Source organism: Heloderma suspectum, chromosome 3 (assembly GCF_057233095.1).
Source record: "Heloderma suspectum isolate Gila_16-S chromosome 3, 16-S_ref, whole genome shotgun sequence".
Classification (NCBI taxonomy): Eukaryota; Metazoa; Chordata; class Lepidosauria; order Squamata; family Helodermatidae; genus Heloderma; species Heloderma suspectum.
Genome location: NC_139460.1, coordinates 306,222,163 through 306,244,423, shown reverse-complemented (window position 1 = coordinate 306,244,423; position 22,261 = coordinate 306,222,163). Strand labels below are relative to the sequence as shown.

The window sequence follows — 22,261 nt, the reverse complement described above, 5'->3', positions numbered from 1 at the left end:
ATATATTTACAATGTTACAGATAGCTTTAACATTGATGTGTAAAATCTCTATTTCTTATAACTGGAGGGACCAGGTCAATTTGTTGCAGGGCCACAAGTTATCCATCTCTGCTGTACTCCTATACACTTATCTGGGAGTAAGTCACATTGGACTCTTTGTGGTGTGACTGAGACCTGGTCTACACACACATCAAAGTAAGACTGTAGAATGCTGAGCTGGTAAAATGGACCATATCACTGCAGACTCTAGATGAGGGGATCACATTTTCAAATGCTCCCCTATCTTTTTTATTTTGATTTTTTTAACAAAACAATTCTCTGTAAACAAAACCAGCACAGCTAACAAGATTCATATGGGAGTTGCTCCACACAGTCCCCAGATCTCACAGAGTGCCATGCAAAACATTTTGGGTAACAGCAAGTGGTGGTATGGGCACTCTTCACAAGATCAGGTGATTCAAGTAGCAAGTCACTTTACATGTTTTGACTGTCGCATGGAGAAGCCATCATGCAGAGTTTGTTTCACATGGCTTCTGTGCAACCGACATAGCCTGTAGTTCAGCCCTAACACAACCTAGCAACCTTTACTTATTTTTAGTAACTTCCATTGCTATTTTCAGTTATGACTTTATGTGAAAGTCTGTTTTGGGTGCTACTAATGGTTGCTGTCCATGTTCCCCTTTCAAATTCCTCTCTGGCCATGAATGCCTTTACAGGGTTCACCAGCTATACCCTTCTTTGGAGAGGTCAAGCCTAGCCTTGGTCATTCATACGTTAGTTCACTTCCAGGTTGGATTCTTGTAATGCACTCTACATGAGGCTGCCCTTGAGAACAGTCTTTAACATAAATTGGTTGAGAATGGTGTGACCAGGCTTGTGTCTGGGGTTGGCAGGATGTACTATATTAGGCCAATTTTGTTTCAGCTTCATTAGCTTCCCATTTTTTTTCAGGCTCAATTCAATGTGCTAGGTTTGGCTTTTAAAGCACTTAAAGGCGCAAGGCCAGTTTATTTCAAGAATGGGCTCTTCTCATATGAACCTGCTAAATATCTGTGCTCATTTTCCCTTTGCCAATAGAAGTGTGATTAGTGGGGACAAGAGAGAGAGAGTCTTTTCAGTTGTGGTATCTAAACTAAGGGATAGATCCCCAAGAGATATTTGCCCCCCACCTCGCTTTTTTGGCATGCATTTTTTAGTCAAAGACTCTGAAGGTATATTTTTAGTCTACTGTTGCTGGTATGGTTTACTGTTTGCTTATTTTGCTTTATTGTTAGTGGTTTTTAATTTTGTTGCGATTTATATTTTTATTTCTAAGCCACCTTGAGTCTAATTTTATCATAGAAAAGTGGGATATATATGTAGAAACAAGCAAACATAATTCTCCTACAAGTTACTTCCTTGGAAGTATATCTACACATGACAGCTTCCAAGAAAGACTCATGGTTGTTATAGATATAATATATAGGAGTTTACTTTGAAGGAGAAACAGGTTTAGGACTTTCCCACATAACATCTTTAGGTTGTACATTTGTTATTAAATGTCAAAAGCTGTAATACTGTGGTTTATATCCAGCGAAGGCTTTGCCTTAGAAGAAAGTGTTTCCACCCATGCAAGTTGGGAAACCTGATTATTTTATATGCCCCAACACACTTAAGCCTTCTGTCCCCCTTATAAAGCTGTTCCTGGGTGTTGGGGTACCCTCTGGAGTAGAATGGGGTATTGTGCAGAAGGCTGCAAGAGTAGGGGGACTGGTAAGAGTTGGGTGTCCTGAACTGCACAAGTTGAATTACTTTGCATTAAAGCAAAGCCACCATTGCCTATAACCCTATGTAAATAAAAATATGGGTAATACATAATTTATATGTGATAGCATATAATAATACAGATAATGCATCCAGTCATCTTGCTCTTAATGTTTGGAATCCTTTTCAGACAATGAGTGTGTATATGAAAGCTTCCCTGAGATTCCTTTGGAAGAAGCACCTGAAAATGATGGAGAACCAAGCACTTTGTCACTCAGTATCCATGAACAATCTTCTCCAGCAACATCAAGTGAAGCTTTCACACCAAAGGAGGGGTCTCCTTTCAAAGCTCCAATATACATTCCTGATGACATCCCAATTCCATCAGAGTTTGAGCTTCGAGAATCAAATATTCCTGGAGCTGGATTAGGGATATGGACTAAAAGAAAGATTGAAGGAGGTGAAAGATTTGGACCATATGTAGGAGAACATCATCGAAGTCTTAAAGATCCCAGTAATGGATGGGAGGTAGGACAATGTATATGTTTTTATCATATATTGTCAGATTACTCATTTGTTTGTTTTTCATAAAGATAGTATTCTTTAATGATGAATGCAAATACTTTTGATAATAAAACTGTTGGGAGTATGTAAGAGTACAACACTGGACCTATAATGTGTTGTAGAAGTGAAACACACTTGTGTATGTGTACGTTTCTGTTTCTCATATTTCCTCCTACATTGATTTCTTGTTTCTGCAAATTTCGTCAAATTCAAATGTCTCCACTAGGATGAATGGTGGGAAGCAGGGAGAGGTGATCATTGTCTGAACTTGCTTTGATAGTTCTGTGGATATTTTTCTTTGTTATCTTCTGGTGATGTTTTGAATGTGTCATGTAACAGGAAAATGTATCCTTTCATGAAAACAGCTGGCATTATTTGAAAACTTTTCATTCCCAAAATGAAGGTTTACCCTTTTGTACACTGAGAGCAGTCATTCATTCATTCATTCATTCATTCATTCATTCATTAATTCATTGATATTCATGAATATTAAAGACATTTCTAAGTGATGTACAAAACTAAGTCTTCATACCAAGGACAAGATTACCTTTCTGGGAATGCCTGTTGGAAAAAGTATGTTTTCATTTGGCACCAAAAATGCAAAAGGGTTGATGCCTGCCTAATTTGTAATGGTAGGGTGTACCAGGAAGTGGGCAGGCGCTGTGACACTAAAGGTGCTTTCCAAACCCTGATGGACCAAACATCCGAAATCTTGGGTACCAGGCTGCTAGAGGATCAGGCACTCTCTTAAGTATGATGTTTTGCAGAATGATATTGACAAAAAAGGTGGCTTTTTTTAATAAGTTGGAACAGTGATAGAATTGGAAAATTATTGTAAACTGTCAAAGGCCGTGGAAGACCTTTTCAGCAAGCCCCTGTGGGAAACTTTACGTTTAGGAGTGCTGAAAATAACAGTGCCTTATAGATGCTATGTAGAGCTTAGCATGATAACATAGCCTGGATAACTGGATTATTATGTATTTATGACCTCTTCTAGCAAGGCTGGTCATAATATTTTGTGACATCATAGACCATCCATTAAAATGGAACCCCTGCATGTCATCCCGGAAAGTTAAGGCCTAGAAATTCTTCCTCGTTATTCCTTTCTGGTCCTATGGCTTGTCAACGCCCAACGGGATGCCATTCAGTTTCTTCTTATTCTCACAGGGCTGACCCATCAGTAGGGGCTATATAAGGGGCCCTTATGTAGCCCCTACCTTTCCCAAGTTCTTCCATGTCTCATAATGGCCCTGGCTATAGCTCATCCACCCACACAACATGTCTGGCCTTAGAAAACAGCAGACCAGGCCTACTTGTCTCTTGACAGCATCAGGCTATCTATCCTCTTTTCACCCAGAGCCAGAAAAATGTGTGCCTCCTGGAAGCTCTTGAGGTAGAAAACTCCTTCTATAGAATCTACAGGCTGAAGCATTAGCATTTTGCCACCTACAAAGCACTTAAGCCTTATGCTTATTCAGTGCAAATGTCAGGGCCATCATTTTACTTCTCTGACTCCCATTTCTTTTTAAGGTCCTACGGTGGGGTGGGGGGGAATTTGTTCTTACTCTTTTCTCATCTCTCTTATATATGCAGAAAAGCCACAAGGTGGCTCTTCACCACTTTATGCTTTGATTCTGCTTATTATGTGGCAGTAAGGTCATGTCTTCTCAAGTACATCATCTCATAGTTCACTGGGGGCATTTCATACGTTCCTGTTGCTTTTTTGGAAACAAGGTACAACGTAGAAGAGACGAACTGCATTTATCTGTAGAAATAAAAATGGCATTTTGAAAATAAGTGAGACATCTGCTCATAGTGGACTGAAGCAGTATTAAAACCATACATTTTGGCCCATTTATATATGTATTAGCTTTAACAGTGCATAATAGAATAGAGCCCGATTCTCCATCTTATTGTTTAAGAAGAAAGGCATGCATAGTTTGTCTTGTTCTTATTGCAGGCAATTTATGATTTTGGTGTATTGGATGTTTTATGTATCCAGAATGTGGTTAAACATCTGGTATTAAAATATAAGCTTTGTATGCAAACTGTACGTTCATACTTGTAAATGCAAATTTTTACAGTATTTCATATATATGAGCAATATTTGAAGACATATGCACCTTATTTTGCCAGTCGTAAATAAAGAGTATCCAGATTGGAGCATTTACAGCTTGAAGTAGTTGTTGTTTAAAACTGATCTCTAATTAAAAATAAAATTAAATAGGACTATCACCTTGTAGGGTAGATGGAAGGATAAAAAGCTACTGTGACTGTAACTGCACATGGTGTAGCAATGTGCAAAAATATATACTGCATACCGATGTCCTGCTTATAGTATAGAATGTAGTTTGGCCTCATAGCCTACCAGTGATGTCCATTCAAAAATTTGGCCCACATGAGGTCTCTAAGCTCATGTCAGTTGTTCTTGTTCATATTCTTTAGATATTAATTGTGTTGTGCGGGGACAATGTTTTTTTGTTGTGACATAGTTATCCTCGGGTTATAATTAGAATGCTGTAGAGCTTCTTAAATGAAAAGCTATAAATTTGAATTTTATCTCAGTTTGTGAGTCCAAAGCTGAACATCATCTAATCAGATATTGGTTGGCTAAAGTACAAATCGAACAAGAGGTCACCAGACAAGGGCAAAGGTCAAGCTTTTTTGCAGTTTGTCACTGCACTTTAGTATTTGCCACCAGGCCAATCTTACATTGAAGTCAAGTATTTGTAGCTCACTGAGAAAAAGAGAGCTGTTTGCTTCTTAATCAACAAATAAAACAGATCGTGAACAGATGTCAGCAATTTTTAAAAAATGAAAACAAGCAAAGATACATACAATTTGTGATTTCACCATTCTCTATGTCCTGGGAAAGATGCTAGAAATAACCACTTGGAAAATGCTATTTTCCGAGAAACTTCAAATAAGTCCCTAGTACTCACATAATTTGTATATATGCATGTGCATGGATACACACACACACACACACACCACTCTTCTGCAGTTTGTTGAACATTTTGGTTCCTCCTGTTCTGTGGTTTGAAAGATTTAATCATCATGTTCATGGAGACATAGTTTATCCCTAGTGGTTTTTGGACTGAATGCATACTAATGCTTGGTCTGGATATTAGGAAAGTGGAAACAGAAGGTATCAGACATAAAATATAAAACACAAAATAAAATACACCACATCTTTATTCTAGTAAGAGAGAATGACTTCTACTATAAGACATGGATTTGCATATTTTAATAAATCAAACAATTAATTACAATGAACTAAAAATATTCACAATCTGCTGCTCCAAAAGTGTCTTTGAAACCACAGGTAGTAGAGTGTATTTGAAACCACAGATTACATTTAAACATTCAAAATATATGAAATGCAAATTCTATCTATGAAAATGCAAGCTGAGACAACAAGAAATACTCATGCTTGTAGTTTAGCAATCTGCTAGGCCAGGGATGGCCAACAGGTAGCTCAGAAGGTGATTTTATTTATCTTCCAAGAGGGGCAGCACCGCATTCCCTGGATGCTTCATAGTTGATCAGAGAAGTGACGCTCTATGATGTTCACTCTTTGGCCATTTGTGGCTGCCGATGCTATGGCCAGAGTGAGATTGGACACAACTGAATTGCCCCATTGCTGGCTACCAAGATGGGGATGATCAGGGGAAATCCTCAGTGACTCCACTCCCAAATCCTATAAGGAGGAGTAACCCCAACCCTTTTAGATTTGTCTCCCTTGTGATGTACACAGATGAACTAGCCCACCAAGCCATGGGGCAGACACCAATGAGAATGAGGCGAAGACTACAGCAAATATTTTTGATATGTTCTGGGACACAATTTAAAGATAAATATCTGGTGCAAATATACCATAAAATAGTATCTTTGATAGAAGATTATTTAAAATTATTCCACAGACTATCGAGATTTCTTTACAAATAAAGGGAAAATGCACATGGAGACAAAAATATATTCTCAACAGTTTAGGGACCATACTTGCATTGACTTGAAGTTAAAAGAGTAGAATGAAGAATCATCATTTGCAAGCATCTTTGATCTATTTTTTAAAATGGTATTTAATGATGATGAGACTAAATTAAATTTGTGTGAGATACAAAAGTTCAGGTAAGTATGAGAGTGTGATTTATTAGTGTTATTTATAGCATTCAACAATAACACAAAATTCAGCAATGACACAAAATAACAAGTTTAATTTCTTAAGAACTCTTGAGGTTGGCACATTATATTTTACAAGAAAATTCATAAGCATGAATCATCTTCCAAACGCCCCTGGGTGAAAATGTGATTTGTATACCTGACAAATTATTTAGATTGCTTCTTTTTCAACTAAAACAGTTTGATTAAATATTCCTCTTTGATGATGCTGATCTCAGATGAAGGCCGTAATGTTTCTTGATGAGATTATAGAATATACAAACCTCCCTACAAGTGTCCTACTACCAAATGCAGGCACCATGCTCACCTTTTTACTTCCTTAAAAGTGGGAATGGAGAAGGTTTTACTGGAGCACACAATTGTTAGAAGGACTTCTCCATTCTTCTTAGAGAGGAATGGAGAGAAAAGAGATTGGGGCTAGAGATGAAGATTGCTACTGTTGTTCACATATGTCATCCCCTCTTGTTCACTCTAGGATAAGTGGGAGGAAAGAGTGTCTGTGATTGTACCATACTAGAAAGACGACTGTCTTCCTCTCACTGGGATGGCACATTTGTCTGCCTTCTTTCACATTTCTGATGGAGAGGCTGAACAATAGTGATGCAGATTGAGGCCAGCAGTGCCAATGATTTCTCCCACTTGCTTGTGCATTCATGTCTTCATCTCTCTCTCATGCTGATATGTTTCAAGATGTGCAGAAATGAATGAGAAAGATGGGGTAGAATATAGATGGTGAGTCAAATAGTGAGAACATAATAAGAGCCATGCTGAATCAGACCAAAGGCCTATCTAGTCCAGTATTCTGTTCCCACAGTGGCCAACCAGATGCCCATGGGAAGTCCATAAGCAGGACAAGAGTGCAGTAGCCCCCTTCCACTCATGTTTCCCAGAAACTGGCATTGTGATGCATACTGCTTCTGATATTGGACTGAATATATATGACTAGTAGCCATTGATAGTCCTATGCATTTGTCTAACCCACTTTTAAAGCTGTCCAAGTTGGTGGCCATCACTACTTCTTGTGGTAGTGAATTTCATAGTTTAACTATGCACTCAGTGAAGAAGTCCTTTTATCTGTCCTGACTCTCCAACCATACACCGTCTTTGAATGACTCTGGTTTCTAGTGTTATGAGAGATAAGGTTATACATTTCTATCATGTCCTCCCTTACTTGCCTTTTCCTTTGGGGCCTGGATTATGGGCCATCAGTTGCTAATCCCTATAATATATCCTTTGCTGTTGTTATTATTTATTAAATGTGTTCATTGCTTCCCACCAGAAAAAGAAATCTCAGAAGCGACTTACACACACAAATACAGAAATCCATAATCAATATAACAGAAAAAAACAAAATCAATATAAACCATAATCAACACAATAATACAAATGAAAATAAACACCATAAAAACATAATCTAAAAACAACACAATACAAAAAGTGTTCATTCACGGTACACAAATCCTGACCCACCCCTCACAGCCTAGAATGAACACCACAAAAACAGCCACAACAGTTGGGTCATAGGAAAGGTTCCTCCTGTGCAAGCACTGAATCATTGCTGACTCCTAGAGGGATGCTGCTTTCGCTGGTGTTTTCATGGCAGACTGTAGCAGGGTAGTTTGCCATTGCCTTCTCCAGTCGTGACTACCTTTTCCCCAGCAAGCTGGGTACTCATTTTACCGACCTCGGAAGGATGGAAGGCTGAGTCGACCTGAGCCGGCTACCTGGGACCCAGCTTCCGCTGGGATCGAACTCAGGTCATGGGGAGAGTTTCGGTTGCAATACTGCTGCCTACCACACCGTGCCACATGAGGCTCAATTAGGTCATAACTAATGTCTAAATGCCTGGGGAAAGAAGTACATCTTTGCCTGGTGCTAAAAAGATGACAGAGTTGGTGCCAGGTGAGCTTCCCTGGGGGAGAATATTCCATAAATGCAAGGCTATCACAGAAAATTCCATTCCTGAACTGTCATCCTCCAAGGTTCTCTCAGAGGGGTCACATAGAGAAGGGCCTTTGTAGCCAAACTTGTGGACCAGTTAGGTTCATATGGGGAGAGGCAGTCCTTGAGGGATTGGGGTCCTGAACCACGTAGGGCTTTATAGGTTAAAAACATATTGAATTTGGCCTGGAAACAAATTGGCAACCAGTGCAGGCAACCAAAGACCAGACATATATGTGCACATCACCTAGCCCCAGTCAACAATCTGGCTGCCGAATTCTGTATTAGCTGTAATTTCCGAACTGTCTTCAAAATCAGCCCACCATACAATGCATTGCACTAATCTAACCTAGAGGTTACCATGGATCACTGATGCCAGGCTATCCCCATCCAAAATGGGGGCATAGATCCCATCGAGAGTCAGTTACACTTTCCCCATCCAGACAGAGGAACCACCCACAAGCTGAGCCTCAGTCTTGTCTGGATTGAGCCTCAGTTTATTGGCAGAGTTTGAGCCTCAGTTTATTGGTAGGAGTGGAACCACCATAAAGCAGAGTCCCCACCTCCCAACTTGGGCTGCTGCTCCAGAAGGATACCATGATCTATGGTATCAAATCCTGCTGAGAGATCAAGGAATTTCAACAGAGACACACTCTCCCTGTCTTTCTTCTGATACAGGTCATCATACAGGATGACCAAGGCAGGGTGAACCCCAGTTGAAATGGTTCCAGAAAATCAATCGCATCCATGGGTGCTTGGCTCTGGTCAGTGGCCACCCGCTCAAGAACCTTGCCCAGGAAAGGAACCTATACAACCAATCTAAAAGAGTTCAGATCTTCCGGATCTTGTTCATCTTGTCTTTGCTGCCGTAGTTCTGTGAGGTAAAGTTAGGCTGAGCTGTAGTTATTTGTCTCCCCACCCCACCCCCAGGATACCTAGTGAGATTCATAGCATAGTAGGAATTTTACTTGGATTTTCCACATGCAGCCTGCAAATTGTAGGCATTGTATCACATTGACTGTTACAAGAAATAATTGGAGATTTTCAGCAATCAGAGAAAGAGCTGTATCACCATGGCTGCTTTCTTGAACCCAGGAGGAGTTTCGGTCCAAAGGGAAGTGATGGTGGGGCATCAGTCCCCTTGCTCATCTTCCCCTGCAGAAAGTACCAGAGCACGAGAGATTCCCTGCACCACGCTGCTTTCTGAGAGTCAGGGGTGGATAAGTTAAGTGGTGCATAAGGAGCAGTCCTTGCACTCATCTTCCCTCCATAGCAGGAAGCTCAGCAGAAAGACGGGTTCTTTACTACCATTTCCCTGGGTCAGAGAAGAGCCAGAGAAGAACCACAGTGTATGGGCCTGGTTTTCTGACTTTCTTCTGCCTTAAAAGCCCAGTTGTATTTAAAACAAAAGGGAAACAAACAAGAGTCTCACACCACATCTAAAAATCATGGGGACGCTCTTAGATGAGATTAATTATTTCTGAAGAGACATGGATTCTCTTATGGGAATCCATAATGTGAACCGCCCAGAGAGCTTCGGCTATTGGGTGGTATAGAAATGAAATAAATAAATAAATAAATGGGGTTCTGCAGGGGTCAGTTCTGTTCCCCATGCTATTTAACATCTACATTAAACTGCTGAGTAGAGTCATCAGAAGTTTTGGAGTGTGTTGTCATCAGTATGCTGATAATACGCAATTCTATTTCTCCTTTTCATCGTCATCAGGTGATGCTCTGGATGTGCTAGATGAGTGCCTGGCTGCAACAATGGACTGGATGAGGGCTAACAAATAGAAGCTCAATCCAGACAAGACTGAGATGCTGTTCGTGGGTGGTTCATCTGATCAGATGGAGGGTGTTCAACCTGTTCTGGATGGGGTTGCACTCCCCTGAAGGCACAGGTTTGTAGATTGGAGGTTCTCCTGGAGTCATCTTTGTCACTGGAGGCTCAGGTGACCTCAGTGCCATGGAGTGCCTTCTACTGACTTTGGTTGGTGGCCCAACTATGCCCATATTTTATTTTTTATTTTATTTATTTAAAATATTTCTTCGCGCTTTTCAGGGCAGAAGCCCTCCCAAGGTGGCTAACAGCAATAAAGTACATAAAAACACTTAAAATATTAAAAGTGATAAAAACATAAAAACAATAAAAGCAACAATAAAAGCCAACAATAAAACCAGCAACAATGTTAGCAGCGGTACCAGCAACAACAGCAGTCATATCATGAGAAGGCCAAGGTAAAATAATATGTTTTCAAGGCCTTCTTAAAAATCTGCCATGATGGAGCATGGCAGACCTCCGATGGCAGCTTGTTCCAAAGGTGTAGGGCCACTGCAGAGAAGGCCCTCTCACGTGTGTTTGCCCACCTGACTGCTCTCACAGGCGGGCAAGTGAGAAGGTCCTCTCTTTCTGATTTTAAAGTACGGGCAGACTGATATGGGTGAAGGTGGTCCTTCAAATAACTTGGTCCCAAACCGTTTAAGGCTTTAAAGGTCAAAACAGCACTTTGACTTGGGCTCAGAAATGCACCGGTAACAAGTGCAGCTGGCGCAGTATAGGCGTTATGTGATTGAACTGGCTTGCTCCCACCAGTACTCGGGTGGCTTCATTCTGCACAAGCTGGAGTTTCTGAACTGTCTCCAAAGGCAGCCCCATGTATAGCACATTACAGTAGTCCAGCCTGGACGTGACTAGTGCATGGAAAACTAAGGCAAGGTCTGTCCTCTCCAGATAGGGCCATGGTTGGCGTACCAGCCTAAGCTGGTGAAAAGCACTCCTGGACACTGCAGTCACCTGGGCTTCTCCATTTATTTCAGAGTCCAGGAGGACTCCCAGACTACGCACTTGGTCTTTCAGGGGGAGTGCAACCCCGTCTAAGACCAGTTGTAAACCTCCACCCGAAGTAGTTGGTTTCCTAACCCACAGTACCTTAGTCTTGCCTGGATTAAGTTTCAGCTTGTTCACCCTCATCCATCCAAAAACAGCCTTCAGACAGTGGTTCAAGAGTTCCACAGCCTCCCTGGGATGTGCAGATGGAAATGAGAGGTAGAGTTGAGTATCATCCGCATACTGATGACATTTCAGCCCAAACTCCTGATGACTTCCTCTAGCAGTTTCATGTAGATGTTAAAAAGCATGAGGGCAAGATAGAACCTTGCGGCACCCCACAGGCTAATGGCTATGGGGTGGAACCGAAGTCCCCCAGCACCACCTTCTGAGACCGCTCCTCCAGAAAGGACTGGAACCACTTTAAAACTGTGCCTCCCAAGCCAAATCCAGATAAACAATCCAGAAGGATACCATGGTTGATGGTATCGAAAGCTGCTGAGAGGTCCAGAAGAACCAACAGGGTTGCACTCCCCCCATTCATTCCCCAGTGTAAGTCATCAATCAGGGTGACCAAGGCTGTTTCCGTCCCATAACCAGGCCTGAAACCTGATTGGAATGAATCTAAATAATCAGTCTCATCCAGAACGGCTTGGAGTTGTGAGGCCACCACACGCTCCAGCACCTTGCCCAAGAATGGGAAATTTGACACAGGGCGGTGTGTCCTGTGTCAAGCCCCTATCTGGACAGGGATAACCGGGCCTCAGTAGTCTATGCTCTGGTAACCTCCAAGTTAGATTACTGCAATACGCTCTATGTGGGGCTGCCCTTGAAGATGGTTCAGAAGCTTGTGCAAAATGTGGTGGCCAGATTGATAGCAGGACCAGGTCTGAACATATAACACCTATCTTCATGAACATTGATCTATAGCCAGCCTGCTTGCACTGGCTGTCTATACATTTCAAAGCCTAATTTAAAGTGTTGGTTTTTACTTATAAAGCTTTACATGGCTTGGGACTGAAATACCTGATGGAGTGCCAATTCTGGTATGAACCAGTACAAATATAAAGGCATCAATATAATCTGTACAAGACAAGAGAATAAAAATCAACAGCAATTCAACAATACATTTTACTACTACTACTACTACTTCTACTATAATGGCAGTACACAAATACTAATCCACACTGAAGCCATCACACAGTTCCAAGCCTGACAGAACTATACTGGGAAGCACATTCTTAGGGAGGAAGTTCCACAGTATTGGCACAAATGTTCAGGGGGCCCTATTCCATACAGCCACCCATTGTATTTCAGATGGAGCAGGCATGTGTAGCAGGGCCTTCAAAGAAGATCTTAATGTGCATCTCAACTCTTTTATCAGAGAGATGTGACACTTTGCCATGGCCGTATCCTCTGCTGCTCCACTAATGTCTGTATTCTGGAAATCATGTGGGACAGACCAATGACATAGTTACTTCCCATGCTGACATGGGGAATAGCTACCCTAAAAGCTGTTTTTTTTTTCTCTTTCCAAACATCAATCTGAATGCCAAGCAGTGTAAGCTGTAATATTTAGACCACAGCTGTAAATAACATTTTATAGGGATCAAACTTTGAAAGTCAAAGGCCAAATCTCGGTAAGAATGCTGAAGGGCACAATCCTATGTATGTTTAAACAGAAAAAAAGTCATACAACTCTCAGTATTCCCCAGCCAGCCATACTAGGAGTTGTAGGACTTTTTTCTGCCCATGCATAGGATTGCGCCCTAAGAAAATAATTTTGGAATGATGTATACCGATTGGATCTACTGAGAGTAGGGATAGATGGAAAATGGTAAAAGAACCTCATGAAAGGCCAAACTACATGTGACATTAAGCACACACTTTTAAAAGCAAGCTTACAACTGGCAACTCTCTTGTTAAATCTGAATTGGGATTGCAGCTGGAGGGTTGTTTAACCCTTAACCACTGCAGTCATTTCTTGCCAAGAATCTCTCCTGAGGCTATTCCTCCCCCCCCACACACACACACACTGCTATTTCAAATAGTAGCTGGGGGGGAGGTTTCGTTTTTGAGCTGGTAAATGGTAAGGTCAGGGAAGCATATTGCTGCTTTCATGGCAGTTTTTTTAAGGGTGTGGCTAGTTTTAAGCATTTTTTTTTAAAGCAGATGCTTAATGAAACATGTAGTTCACCCCTGAAAGAAGGGAATATTCTAACCCTAGATGAAAAGATGGCTGCAGACCAAATTCTCCTGATATTTCCTTAAAAAAAATATGTAACTATTGTTCAGTTCCTTAGGAAGATGCTAAACCTTAAAATAGAGAAAAAGACAGAATAATCATAAAACTGAATTAAAGAAAACTGACACAGACTCATAATTCTTCCTATTAAATAAATGCATGATAAAAAAATTTATTATGAAATGACACATTATGCAAGCTGGGATTCAAAGATGAGTTCCTTGAGTTAAGTACAGTAGATGCCATTAAGGAAAACAGTCAATATGTCACTAAGCCACAGCCTGTAAAATTAAATTGATTTGGTAAATGTAAGTAAGATAGATCTGTTTGCTTTCATCATCAATTTTGAGGGGGTGAACAGGTGATGTCACCAACCTGGGAGCGATAAAGATGCAGGACCATCTGGAAAGCTTGGTGATGGATGGGCAACTGCTTTTGGATGGTGACAGTGCTGTGGCACTTTGTCACTTGGGATGCAGTACTTAATAACTTTTCAATACCATCATAATAAATTTCACTGCCTTATTAATATAGAAATGGTGAGTTATTACTGTGATGGCCATTGTAAATTACAGGAGATGCAGCTGTCAAGAGCTGATTGTTTGGGCATGTTTCCTTAAGCAACATAGTTGACTTGAGATATTCAATGCATGTCTGTACTAAGCGGAGTTTGTTGCTCTTGTCAACAGGAAAAAAAATCATGGTGTTCAAAAATTATATCAAGTCTTTTATAAAATAAAGTTTAAGACATTTGCTGAATTTTCTTCCAATTTGCATAAAGTGGAGTGCTAAATTATCTTTAATAATGCCATTTAATATGAAATAATATATGTAGGCCATCATAATGTCCTCTAACTGAAATTGAAAATGTCCTTTGGAAGGTTTGGATATTTGTTCACTCAGCAAAGCAGTGAGAAAAAGAATGAAGTATCCGCTTTTCATTAACGGGTTACCTTTGATTTAAAAAAATCCTTCCATTCTCTAGCTGAATCAAGTAGGAGGCAAAAAAATTGAACAGATGTAGCTAATAGCATCCAGTGACAAAGAAATATGGGCAAAATTATAACCATGTGTCATGAAATAGTGGGCAGGAAAGATCATTTGGGTGTGTTTGATGAAAGCCCTGGACTGCTCCATGACACGGACATCAGTCTGACGCCTCGAAAGAAACAAAATGTGTAGATAGATGGAAGCAGAAGATGAATGATCCAGATCAATCATTTAGCACTATTCAGCTTGTTATGCCATTGTTCCATAGGAAGATAATTAAATCAGTGATGTCTTTCTTATTTGTTGAAAGGGTGGCACAAACTTGTAAAGAATATCAAAAGCACCTCAAACATATTATTCTTAAAAAAAAAAAATAGCATACTGACTTCGCTTTTCAGACTTGGGCTTTGTGAGCCTTTAATTAAATGTCTTTTCTTTGCATTTCTGTAACCGCTGAAAAGAGAGCCAGCAGTCTATTAACAGGCAATAAAGTTCAGGAAGCCTACAACTAGTTTCTTGGGTCAGAGGTGAAAACTGCATGCAAAATGAAACAAAGGTGTGTTTTGATGGCTCAACAAGCAGTGAAGAGACAGCGCAAGTACGCACTGGGAGAGTGTGACATTCTTAAAGAGAAGCAAGGGAGAAGCTGCCTTGTTCAGTTAGTTTACAGCGAAACTAACCAACAGTGGCATTGGTCATTATCTTTCAGAAGGTGGCTTTGGTATTTTGGTGCTTTGGCAAAATACTAAGTAGTCCTTCTCCCCAGCTTATGTTTGCCCCACTTGTGCACCACAGGTTGTAGCTCCTTGGCCTCTGTTCTGCCATCCAGCCCATTCCTGTGGCTCGTCAAGCCCCCGCAGGGCCTCTGCCATCCCTCCCTCATTCCCACAGCTGCACCAGACAACTACTCCCTGATGGGCTACTCAGCTAGTCTTTCTGTTTAACCTCCTTTCCTGCCACAGATTAGAATGAGGATAAATGTCTATCAACCTATAGTTGCAGAATCCCTCTATTTAATAATTGTGTATGCAGGGTGTGTGTGTGTGTGTGTGTGAGAGAGAGAGTGATCACAAACACCTTAAAAGTTAGAGATGGATGAATCTGTCAGTTTCTCTCTGTTTCTCATTTTTCAAACTTGAAGTTCAGTTTGTCCTGTTTTTGCATCAGTTTGTGAATTTTTTTTAAAGTTTGCATGAAAATTCATACACATTTTTGTGCACATTTCTCTGAATATACACACGTTTTTATACACAATTTTTCCTAACATTCACAGTTTCTGCAAGCAATTTCTCTCCTAGTATAATTTTGTTTATTTCTTGTTACATTTATATCCCACCTTCTTTCCTCTTGCAAGGAACCCAAGGCAGTTTACATGGTCCTCTTCCTCCCCGTTTTATCCTCACAACAACCCTGTGAGGTAGGGTAGGCTGAGAGTCAGTGGCTGACTCAAATTCATCCAGTGAGCTTCATGGCCAAGTGGAGACTAGAATCTGGATCTCCTGAGTCCCAGTCAACACTCCCACTAAACAAGCTGGCTCTTGGTTTTGTACATTTTTTGTACAATGCGGTTTTGCATACTTTTTTCACTAATATATGCATTTTTGTGCACGCTTTCCCTAATGTATGCATTTTGTATGCATTTTTTGATTGGAGAACTTCATTGCAACATTTAGAAAAGTGTGAATATCGAAGCATAACTGTGTTTCAGTTCACGTATTTGGAAAATAAGGTAAGTTCACATTAAAATGTAAACTGAACAAATCTCTCCTCCATCCCTAGTTCAGACTAACATAAAATGCTGCATTCGCCTCTCATGAATGTAATGTTTCATAATGTATAATTGTAAGAGGACCCTAATTTCTGATGGTTTTGCCAAGTTTTGTTCTGTTTGTTGTTTTGATCCTTTGAGCTGTTGCATTGGAAAGTTAGTCTTTAAGACATGTACAGTGTTATGACACCTGTGTTGGCAAAACTTGTGTGTGTGTGTGTGTGTGTTGTGAGTCAATCCATCAATCCTGAGTCAGTATGTTACCCAGGCAATAGCCACCATCAGTTGTAACAGATGATAAAATTGTTGTGCTGCAACAGGGAGCTAGGCGGGACAACTCATCCACCCAATAACCTAAAGGAGTCTTGCTGTTTTAGTCTTTAGCTTTAACTGTTCTTTTTGATGGCATGGTGATATAGAAGCACATTGATATTTATATTATTGGTTAAATCTGTGTGGTGTCTTCCTCCACAACAAGCGTACTTTAGGGGCTCACATATGAAAATGGTTTAATAATAGGAACATTGAAAAAAACCCCAAGATAAAATAACAAGTAAAACAGATAGCAGCAGTGGTAGCAAAAAGTATGATTTGGCCAGTTCCCTCAAAGATCCTCTGGGACAAAAGCCTTCTGATTGCACAGTCTTTTATTCAGATGTAAGACCCATTATATTAAAAAAAGGCTTATTTTCCCGACATAAGCATGAATAGAATTGCAGTCTTAATCAATCTTCAGAAAGTCAAGGGGCACCTGTCCCTAAAGGAGGTGCCACTGAAATACCCTGCTCACCAGAAGACTTGGGCTGAATCTACACATAGCAGTTATACCGTTATCATACCATTATCATAACTATTGGTACACATGATGACACCAATGGGCACCAATAGTTACAATGATGGTATGATAACGGTATAACTGCTATGTGTAGATTCAGCCTTGGAGCAGGAAGCCCTCTGAAGATCTCAGCATCTGGGAAGATTCATATGGGAACAGGCATTTCCTTATCTGATATTTGATAAGAGAATAGCTCTCCTCTTTACAAGGAGGTAATAGTGAAGTTCCTACCAGGCTAATAGGCTCCCTTTTTTCTTTTCACAAAGGAGTTACTGGCTTCCACTGAGTTCTGTGGAAGAAAGCATAACGCTATTATTGGTGGCACTGTTTTTATTTTATGTGTTTGTTCATTTGGATTATTTATATACTGCATTTCAGTATAGATTTCCAATGCAGTTTACAACCCCAAAGCCTGAAACAATCAAATTGCAACACATCAGAAAACCCTAACCCCCTGACATTAGGGTCACCAGGGTTTGGGGTGGGAGTCAGTCCCTTCCTGTCCCCATTCAACTCTGTCTCAAGTTGCAGTCCCTCCATCTTCTCTTATGAAGTGAAAGACTTCCATTGATGTATATGGAAAGAAGGGCTACAGCTTGAGACAGAGTTGAGGCAGAGGCAAAACTGAAGCCCTTACATATAGACTTCGTTGGCTCCAGTAGTAGTGGAGGGGGAAAACATCTGGCTCACCTCGATAGTCTTCTCAAATGGTCCCTCCAGGAAATTCCTGACTTGTGTGGCGGATAACTTCCTCCTACAGAAAGTAGAGGAAGGAACTAGAGGATTGGCTATCCTTGACTTGATCCTAACCAACAGAGATGACTTAGTGGGTAAAGTAGCAGTTACAGGAACTCTGGGGGAAAGCGACCATGTTATACTTGAGTTCATGGTTCTAAAGGAAGCAAAAGCCAAGTGTAGCCAAACCCATACCCTGGATTTTAGGAAAAGTGATTTTAATAAACTCAGAACAATGATAAGTAAGGTCCCATGGCAAGCGACTCTAACGAGAAAAGGCGTCCAAGATGGGTGGGAGTTTTTAAAAAAGGAAATTCTCAAGGCACAATTACAAATAATTCCAACAAGAAAAAAAGGTGGAAGACAACAGAAGAAGCCAATGTGGCTTCACAAAAAGCTTAGAGATGACCTGAAAACAAAAAAGAACACATATAGGAAGAGGAAGGAAGGCCAAGCAACAAAGGAAGAGTACAGGCAGGTAGCACAGAATTGCAGGGATGGCGTCAGGAAGGTTAAAGCTGAGAATGAGCTGAGGTTAGTGAGGGATGCTAAAAGCAACAAAAAGGCTTTCTTCAGCTACGTGCATAGTAAAAGACAGAGGAAAGAAATGGTGGTTCAGCTATTAAATAAGGATGGCAAAAATTATAACAGATGACAAAGAAAAGGCAGAGGTGCTCAATTCCTACTTTACCTCAGTTTTCTCCCAAAAGAGGGTCTATGACCCCCTTGGCAAAGGTAAAGTACAGGCTGATGGAGCAGGATTGCAGCTTGAGATCAATAGGCATATGGTCAAGGAACATCTAATTACTTTGAATGAGTTCAGATCTCCAGGGCTAAATGAACTGCACCCTAGAGTAATCAAGGAACTGGCAGAAGAACTCTCAGAACTACTGTCTATTCTCTTTGAGAAATCATGGAGGACGGGTGAAATGCCAGATGACTGGATGAGGGCTAATGTTGTCCCTATCTTCAAAAAGGGTAAAAAGGAGGAACCTGGGAACTACAGACCAGTCAGTCTGACATCAATCCCTGGAAAATTCTGGAGCAGATGATAAAGCAATCCATCTGTAAGCACCTTGAAAACAATGCAGTGATTACTCGAAGCCAACATGGATTTATCAAGAACAAATCCTGCCAGACGAATCTGATTGCGTTTTTTGATCAGGTAACCTCCCTTGTGACTGTGGGAATGCTGTGGACATAATATGCCTCGACTTCAGCAAAGCTTTCAGCAAAGTGCCTCATGATATCCTGATACATGATGATACAACGATCCAGTGGATCCACAGTTGGCTACAAAATCGGACTCAAAGAGTGCTTATCAAGCAACTGGGGAGAGGTAACGAGCGGGGCACCGCAGGGCTCAGTCCTGGGCTCAGTGCTCTTCAACATTTTTATTAATGGCTTGGAGGAGGAGGTGCAGGGAATGCTGATCACATTTGCAGGTGACACAAAATTGGGCAAGATAGCTAATACTTTGGAAGACAGAAACAAAATTCAAAGTGATATTGATAGACTGGAGCGCTGGGCAGAAAATAACAGAATGAAATTTAATAAGGATAAATGCCAAGTTCTGCACCTAGGAAAAAGAAACCAAATGCACCATTACAAGATGGGGGGATATGTGGCTCAACAACACTACAAGCGAGAAGGATCTTGGAATTGTTGTAGATCACAAGCTGAATATGAGCCAACAATGTGATGTGGCTGCAAAAAAATCAAATTCTGTTTTGGGCTGCATTAATAGAAGCATAGCTTCCAAATCCCGGGAAGTACTAGTTCCCCTCTACTCGGCACTGGTTAGGCCTCATCTGGAGTACTGTGTCCAGTTCTGGGCACCACATTTTAAGAACGATGCAGACAAGCTGGAGAGGGTTCAGAGGAAGGCAACAAGAATGATCAGGGGACTAGAAACAAAGCCCTATGAAGAGAGACTGAAAGAAGAGATGGTTAATTCTCTTTTTTCTGTTGTTAAAATTAGGAGAAAGGATATCATATTTGTGAACTCAATGTGTTGTGTACGGGGAGCCAAAGGTAGATATCTTACTATCTTAAGAGATATTTTAGTGTATGTGTATTGTTGTTGTGTTTCTGTTGTTGCTGTGTTGTGTTTTTCTTTTTAAAAAAAAAATAATAATAATAAGGAAGAGAGACTGAAAGAACTGGGCATGTTTAGCCTTGAGAAGAGAAGACTGAGGGGAGATATGATAATGCTTTTCAAGCACTTGAAAGGTTGTCACAGAGAGGAAGGCCAGGATCTCTTCTCGATCATCCCAGACGTGCAGGACACAGAATAATGGGCTCAAGTTACAGGAAGCCAGATTCCAGCTGAACCTCAGGAAAAACTTCCTGACTGTTAGAGCAATATGACAATGGAACCAATTACCTGGGAAGGTGGTGGGCTCTCCCACACTGGAGGCATTCAAGAGGAGGCTGGACAGCCATCTGTCAGGGATGCTCTGACTTGGATTCCTGAGCAGGGGGCTGGACTCGATGGTCTTGTAGGCCCCTTCCAACCCTACTATTCTATGATTGCAGTACTGTAAATTTCTCCAACAGAAGTCAGCAGGAATCATTGGCTTCTATATGAGATATTGCATGAGGGCAAGAACTGTGTGGTGCCAGTGGTGGTTGTATTTGTTTGTTTACTTAAGATATTTATATCCTGCCTTTCACCAATGCTGCAGGTTAAACCATGGCTAACAGACATATATTTAAAATACAACTCCAAACAATAAAAATACATCCTCAAACAATAAAGCCGTAGCAAGATAATTAAAATGTGAAATATGAAACAGCAGTAGACCAACCATTAAGTTATCTCAACTAAAAGCACTTCCAAATGATTTTTTAAAAAATGTGGTGCTCAAATGAACACAGGATTGGTGGATTCTCTAGAAAAGTTATTCCCTAGCCTGAGCACCACCAGCAAGAAGGCCATAACCTTGGTAGTCCCTCTTCTAACCTTCAAAGATGGGAGCATCCAGAACAGGGCCTCCAGTGTGTCCCACACATTCCTGCTCAAAGAATAATAAGCTCTTATCCTCCTGTTATGATTTATATTGGAGTATGAGAGATCAAGAGTGGAGGCATGTCTATACTTCTTGTGCGTTCTGCTGTAGATATTTGACAGATGCAACCCAGTATTTAGTTTTCATAGTAGGAAAATCAGAGTTCTCCTTTCCCCAATCAAAATATATATATTTAAAAGTTCTTTCAGAGACAGATTTCCTAGACATCTCAGTTTGTGCTGAGTATTCTGTCATCATTCTAGCTTCAATGAGAGTACATGTTTGCCATGCTCCGGAGCTGCCATGATTTCTTCTGTCTGCTTTGGACCTCCTCCTCATATAGAAGTCACTGGATCCCTTTGAATTCCATGGGAGTTTATAGAGCTCTGATTCGGAACATAGTTGAAGTGGGAGCTAACGTTGATGCCCTTCTCTGATACTGAGCTTGCTGGTACCTGGGGCAGGTTCTGGTACCCGCCCTCAACAATGCAGATTCTAGATGCTTGACTTTCTTCAATAGCAGTCCATGAGATCAATTTATTTATTTATTTATTTATATCACATTTAAAATACAATACTAAGAACAATTCCAGTTACAACAATAGTACAGAGCAACACAAGGAACAGTACTATGGAGTAGTACGCTCAATTTAATTACAATTTAATTTACTTCTGCAAGAGAAGGAGAGCCCACACCATGGAGAGGAAATAAAAGAGCTGCTATCTGAGGATATCACTGAGGTGGAGGCCAATATCAAGATGTGAGGGTAGGTTTTTCTCCCTCAACTCTGTCTCAGATTGAGAGTCTTTTACATTGGATTTTGTAAGAGAGAATAAAGGGACTAGATTCAGGCACTTCATGGAGGTGGGGGCAAAACCTGCCCTGAAATTTAAGTCTTTACCTATTTGGGGCAGGTGCCAAGTTCATAAGTTATAAGAATATAAGAAGAGCTGTGCTAGACCTGACCAAAGGTCTACCTAGTCCAGCATTCTGTTCACACAGTGGCCAACCAGATGCCTATGAGAAGCCCACTAGACATGAATGCAATAGCACCATTCCACTTGTATTCCCCAGCAACTATTATTTAGAGGGATACAACCTCTAATACTGGAGGTAATATGTAGCCGTTATGACTAGCAGCTGTTGATAGCCTCATTCTCCATGATTTTGTTTAATCTTTTAAAGCTGCCCAAGTTGGTGACCATCAGAATCACCATCAATAGCAAGCTTTCTCCTGTAGAAGTAAGTGTTTCAATTTTATAAGGTAAAATCAATGCTATTTGTCATGTTGATATGCACTTTTTAGGCCAAAAAACAAAAACATACCTAATAACCTTATTGTAATGGTCTAGAACACTGATCCCCACTCCCTACACATCAGAGTTTGGGCCTCAAGACTCAGGACAAGATGGTGTTCCT

At 40.7% G+C, this 22,261-nt stretch overlaps 1 protein-coding gene across 3 annotated transcripts in view; it reads left to right on the top strand.

The window, feature by feature from the left end:
- The window catches only part of MECOM (MDS1 and EVI1 complex locus), a 718,633-nt gene that overhangs the window by 349,749 nt on the left and 346,623 nt on the right, over positions 1-22,261 (top strand). For all 3 annotated transcript variants that reach the window (XM_084847471.1, XM_084847470.1, XM_084847473.1), the window contains exon 2: positions 1,934-2,271. In XM_084847471.1, coding sequence (XP_084703597.1) covers positions 1,934-2,271 — 338 coding nt within the window. The remainder of the gene's footprint in view (positions 1-1,933; positions 2,272-22,261) is intronic.